Source organism: Trachurus trachurus (genome assembly GCF_905171665.1).
Source record: "Trachurus trachurus genome assembly, chromosome: 9".
Lineage (NCBI taxonomy): Eukaryota > Metazoa > Chordata > Actinopteri > Carangiformes > Carangidae > Trachurus > Trachurus trachurus.
Window position 1 is genome coordinate 17,416,032 of NC_139895.1, and position 6,024 is coordinate 17,422,055.

General features: G+C 42.1%; 1 protein-coding gene across 1 annotated transcript; it reads right to left on the minus strand.

The window, feature by feature from the left end:
- Positions 1 to 2,006: 2,006 nt before the first annotated feature.
- ptger4a (prostaglandin E receptor 4 (subtype EP4) a) lies at positions 2,007 to 5,769 on the minus strand. Its single transcript, XM_083978820.1, has 2 exons — positions 4,570 to 5,769; positions 2,007 to 4,267 (listed from the first exon to the last, which is right to left on the minus strand). The coding sequence occupies exons 1-2, from the start codon at positions 5,362 to 5,364 to the stop codon at positions 3,731 to 3,733; spliced, it is 1,332 nt and encodes a 443-aa protein (XP_083834946.1). The 5' UTR covers positions 5,365 to 5,769; the 3' UTR covers positions 2,007 to 3,730.
- Between the last annotated feature and the right edge of the window lie 255 nt (positions 5,770 to 6,024).

Consider the following 6,024-nt stretch of genomic DNA (forward strand, 5'->3'; position numbering starts at 1 on the left):
CATAGTTTTAAAACTTCTAATATGCTATGTATACAAGCTTTTATCTATCTTCTTTTATCAAAGAACAGATATTTTCCAATGCATTTGATAACATTTTAAACTTATGATTCTACTGGAAGAGTTTGATAGTGATCAAAGACGTAAAAGAACAAAGTTGTGAGTCACCGATCGTTCTCTGTGGGAAAAGTGAACAGGACTTGGGTACCAGAGGCGCTTTGCTAGATGATCCCTGCCTGATAAACGCCTCCAGCATCTCTTTCGGACTCCACACCCTCAGTTTGTACTGTAGGATTACTGAAAAATGCTTTAAGTCTTAGCCCAAGCCAAGACAACCCTGATAACAGACTTAAGAAAGCTCCCATAGAGCCACACAAAAACACACAAAACTGTTTTACTGACTGAGTGTTATTCCCCATGACAAGTGAATTGATCCTTGTGTAAACTCAAAACTCAGTGATTTGTCCCTTTGACACGATGGGAGTGAACGGGATTTGGGTTGGGGTGTTGGATGTTGTATACAAAAATATTTTTTAAATTTCATATACGAATAACATCTATTTGCAACAGAGTGTTGGTGTTTCTAATCTGACTGTGAACAGTTTTCACTGGAGATGGTTTTAACCAAAGAAATACAAATCAATCTAAACCATCTGGAGTTGAAACAAATAGCCCTATAAGGACTGTACGTTCTCAGGAAAAATATTTAAAAAAAGATGCTCTTTTCACTAATGTGAGAGAAACTGCGTCAAATTTTCTCTCAGAATTTTTTGTTTTTCCTTTTCCACCTCTCAAGGGAAGAATTACAGACTCTTAAACCAATCTAAGACAGTCACCAGTTCCTGCATCAGTGCTGCTTTCAGCTCTGGCATATTTCCAAACCATGATTGTTTTGTGTCAATTTCAACTGAGGGTGACAGCAGACGTGTTAGAGTAAGCGGGTGTTCTCTGCAATTTATCAATAAGCACAGAGATGACAGGGCGCAGAGGGCCACCGAAGCATCCTGCTGATGGAAAGCAACACGGGGTTTGTAACAACATTCGTGTCAAGTCGTTTCATTTAGGAGCATCTCATCCAACCCTTGTAAATTAAAAAATATTATCCTCGTCCTTTTGAAATTCAATGCAGACTTGAGGTCAGTGAGCCTGCTTGTTTGAACGGGATGTGAATATACACCTGTTCACACAGATGGTAAATATCAGCACCATTGGTTGTCCATTTATACATTTAATTAGCTGAGTCAGACTCTGGTGAGAGCAAAGAGGATCAAATTGCTGAGAAGTGGAAGGCTGGTTGTAGTGTCTCACTGTTGTGCGATCCCATTTTTCACAGTCTAATTCAATTTGTGCGTGTTGTTCCCAGAGTCTGGAGGATCCTCTGACACTCTCAGTCTCTGGCATCGCTGTTTGCCTTAGCCACTGCATTGCTTGTTTAAGTTTAATTGCTATGAATTGGAGCCTTAGATTGTGTTTATTGTTACAGGGAAGAAGCTCTCTCGGCCAGGTCTACTTCCTGAGACCCCGGTTTTTTTTTTCTTTCCATCGGACTAACACAACACTGTTTTTGTGTGTTTCTGACATGAGATATTTGACACATTAGCATTAACCAGCAATTTGCTTATAAAAATCTTAACTCTGAGTGTGAAGGTTTTGTTTATTTGGCCATAAACTATGGAAACGCAGCCGCCGCCGCCTCCTCCTCCTCTCAGGGCCATTTGTCTGTACTAAAGGGGTCATGGGATGATCTCACTAAACCTTAACAGGGAAAATAGTGAGTATGAGAACCTCTCTGCTCATATTATCAACTTCCGGCTTTACGTTAACAACATATGGCGACACGTCAAAGGCCATGTTTGCCCTGAAGCGTCTGTGTTGATTTACAGCTGCTTTGTAAACGGTACACATTTGTATTCGTGAACACACTGAGGTTCTCGGTTGTTTCTGCTCAGTTTTGGTGTGCTCTGAATCATGTTTGCAGATAAGAAAATGACTCAAAAAGCAAATAAAAGAACATTTTGAACTGTATGTCCACAGACTTCATTCTATTCAACAGTATAAACATAATTATATAAAGTGCATAATTCAAAAATGTGCCAAAAAGACATTATTCAATTTCAGCCAAATATTAAGGTCATGTTTTCTCAGCATTTATCCACTTGAATGAGTTTATCTAAAATCAACAGCGGAGAGACAAGAGAGAAAAGAAAGGCAGAATATAATCTGTGACGTTGGGCAACAATCTGGAGTCAATGTCATAACATGGAAAGAGAGGCAGATTCGTCTTCAAAGCTGCTGAAACCACAGACATTAAACTCACTTGAGCGGAAAAAGCCCTTACAAACAGGAATTTAATGTTCATTCTCTTAATACGGTGGTAAGACGGGTGAGAGGGCGACATTACGCCACATTAACACAGGTTGGGAAATGCAGCAGTGCCAATCAAAATGCCAAACATTTACTGTCACCAGCTTCTATTTCTGATTTCCATCGTAAACAGAATATCTTTGGCTTCTGGTCAAAACAAATATTTTTGAAAACATCTGCCTGGGTTATGGGAAGCTGTGATGTTTTTTTTTTTTCTTTTCTTTTTTTGAGATTTCTTATATTTTAAGTAAACATTAACATTGATTAAGTAATCATATAATCAGCGGACGGATTGTTGGTTGAAGTCCTAACTGATACACAAGTTCCTTGATAATCTGAATGTTTGTGCTGGAAGAATGCAATCCATGACCATCCATACCAATTAGACTACATAATCATTGTTTTTTGGGGGAGAGAGTTGTGATTTATTAACTAGGTCCTTCTCCTAGAGAAGAATAATTTTTTATTACAAACAATATTTTACACAACATTGATAATTTCGAACCTAATTTCTCTTAAACTGACAGCTGTATTGAAATATGTTCATCTTAAATACATCAAGCAACATCTGGCCACTAATTGACACCATACTTTCTGTAGCTGTAGCGGAAAAACTCTTCAACGTTCCCAGTCAGGTTTTAATAGTTTGGTGTTAATATCGACGGCACATTAATCTTTGTACCCTAATTTCAAGATGGAAACCAATGGTCTTGTAATTTGAGATGACAAATTTGTGTCTTATTCCAAGGGTGAGGAACAAAAACATTGGGGTTCACCACATAATAATAATACTGCACTGTACATTAGTCATAGAACTAACACAATAAGTCCTTCAGTAAGCACTGTACAAGAGAGTTTGTTTGACAAATCGATCCCTACAATGGCAGCACTTGCGCACAAGGATCACATTCAATACAGGTTTCATTTACAATATCCACCACAAGGCTTGTGACTCAAATATTCTAAATCACTGGCCTCATCTAGTTTACAGTAAAGGTTTCCACAATAATCGAACAAAGTAGCTGAAATCAGGACATGTAGCTTTCCCATCCCTGCAACACTTGAGTCATGAAAAGTGGGTCATCTCTGTTTTGATAACTTCTCATTGTGGCAAATAAAATGATCAGATCTGCTTGCACAGTCACAGATAGTCATCGCTGAGGTAGCTGGGTGCTGAAACTAACAACATGAGATGAAAAAGCTCAGAGCACTTCAAGCCTCTCTCTCCTCACCGTATGTGCCCAACTTCACAGGTTGAGCCATTTATTATTTTTATGTGCCTATACCGCCATATTTCAGGGGTTTAAACGTTCACTTAAGGAGAAGTAATTCAGTAGACGATCTATCAGAGAACTCTCTCCTGGTTAGTTCAGATGCATTTCTCCTCCACTGACTCAGAGCTCAACGACACCTGCAGTGCTGGGTCTTTTGGACAGGGCAAGGCTGAAAGGTCCCTGATGACATTTGTCCCTTTTCTGGTCTGAGCCTCAACACTGCCCTGCTCAAATGAAAAAGAAGTTTTTGAGTGTCTGACTGATGGAGGCCGTGATACAGACAGTCGACAGCTTCCAGTGAACACCTCACTTCCCTCTGGCAGGTACAGGAAGGTCTGGGAGCTGCTGGTGACATCTCGCAGCGAGTCCCGGTTGGAGATGACCGAGGATAACTGATGAGTGTCTATACAGTGGAAGTTTCCCTGTCTCTGTTGCCTCCTGGCTCCCATTTTACAAAACAGGCACTTGATTTTCTCAATGAGTTTGAGGAGAACAGCCTTGCGCAGCAGGATGTAGATCCAGGGGTCCAGAATAGGGTTGAAGGAAGCAAAGCGTATCGCTCTTAGATCAGGGTTTTTTTCCAAGATCGGTTCAACTGGAGTCTTATACAGCTGGTTCAAAAACACCTGGGCCTGCAAGGGAAATTAGAATAATGTCTGAGTATATGGACAGATGTTTTAATGTGTGTGTTAATGTGCAGCCTTGGATTAAGGAGTAAGAAAGCCATTATAAAGAAAACATATACGTTATCAAGTTCAAAAGGAATAAGTTTAACTTTGCTTCCAAATCATCTGCACAGACTTTGATCAAATTAGTTAGATTTTTATGTATAGATTATTATCTATACATAAAAATCTAACTTTGTGCTTAAGAGAGCCTCCGCGTAAAAACGTAGATAGATTAGAGCAGAGAGAAAGCAGAGAGAAGAACTTACAACAAGTGGGATGGAGCAGATGAGCACCACTGCTGACGTGCCTATGAGCAGGATAACCATTTGAATCTCCGCACCGGCCAGACGCCCGAAGCTGCGTCCTCTCCTCGGCGGCTCCACGCTGCGCCCCAGGTCGGTTCCCAGAGACATTCTGCGCACGAAGCGCCGGTGCATCCGGATCAAAGCCACACACACCAGCACGTTACAAATAACAGTGACGAGAATGAGGAGAGAGCTGAAACCTGCGTACATGTAGGTGTAGGCTGCGTCGCTGGTCTTGTTGCTCCTCCACTCTAAAAAACACCAGGTTTGCGGGTATTGTTTCTTCACCTGCCCAAAGCCCATGATCGGCAGGGCGCAGAAAAGCGCGTTGGAGATGTAGATCGCCAGGAGAGTCAAACCGGCCAGTTTTTGGTCCACATAGTCATTGTAGAAGTAGGCATGGTTTATAGCTATGTATCGCTCCACGGACATGGCACAGATGATGCTGAGTCCCGCCAGGGAGAAGAAGAGCATGGTGAATCCAAAGTATTGGCACAGGGGGTCCTCTCCGGGCCACGAGCCTTTCACATAGATGGCGATGGTGACCGGACTGGCCAGCAGCGTGCCCAGCAGGTCCGTGACTGCCAGTCCACACACCAGCGTGTAAAACGTGGTTTCTTTCTGTTCTTTGCGAGATTTACAAAGAACCACGATGGCGATGAGGTTTCCCACCACGCCGAAAATGAACATGATAGACGGAATGGTCGGGACCATGGTCCTCCCTGTCATCGACTGATTATTCATGGTTATGCGCATCAAGACGAGGCAAACAACTTCTATTAACGCCAGTACTTCCAGTCCAAAGCTTGAAACTTGCGCCTGAGCAACATTATCGAAGAGACAAAAGCAGGTTGCACCTTATCTCGTGGAAAAAAACAACTTCTAAACAACTTTCAGATCAGCAGCAACAGCATCCTCCGCCGGCTTCTGCTGTGGTTAGTGGTGTTTGTATCAGATCATCAGCTTGTGCAAGACAGAGGCGGATTCTACTCACCGCAACCGACAGATGAAAGCCAGCAAAACACACACACACACACACACACACACACACACACACACACACACACACACACACACACACACACACACACACACACACACACACACACACACACACACACACACACACACACACACACACACACACACACACACACACACACACACACACGCCAAGTGACTTCATTGAAATGTGGCTCTGCCTTCAAGCTGGAAGGTTCAGTCCCTCCCTTTCATTTCACTTCTCAGCCCTCATCAGCTGTTCAGTCCAGTCGGGTGCAGGAAAGGCCTTGTACAAATTGTGCAACACCAACACACAGAGGTCAACCTGAACTCAGAGTTTATAACAAGTTTATTATAATGATCAATTTTTGCTCTTAAAGTTAGTTGGCAAGTTAAAAGAAAGAAAAAAAAAAT

What these genes read in the sequence shown, in the direction of transcription:
- ptger4a (XM_083978820.1), bottom strand. Translation starts at nt 5,364, where the DNA reads ATGCGCATAACCATGAATAATCAGTCGATGACAGGGAGGACCATGGTC. An exon ending in TCTGCTCCATCCCACTTGTT is followed by an intron (nt 4,268 to 4,569) that starts GTAAGTTCTTCT and finishes TTTCCCTTGCAG; the next exon opens with GCCCAGGTGTTTTTGAACCA.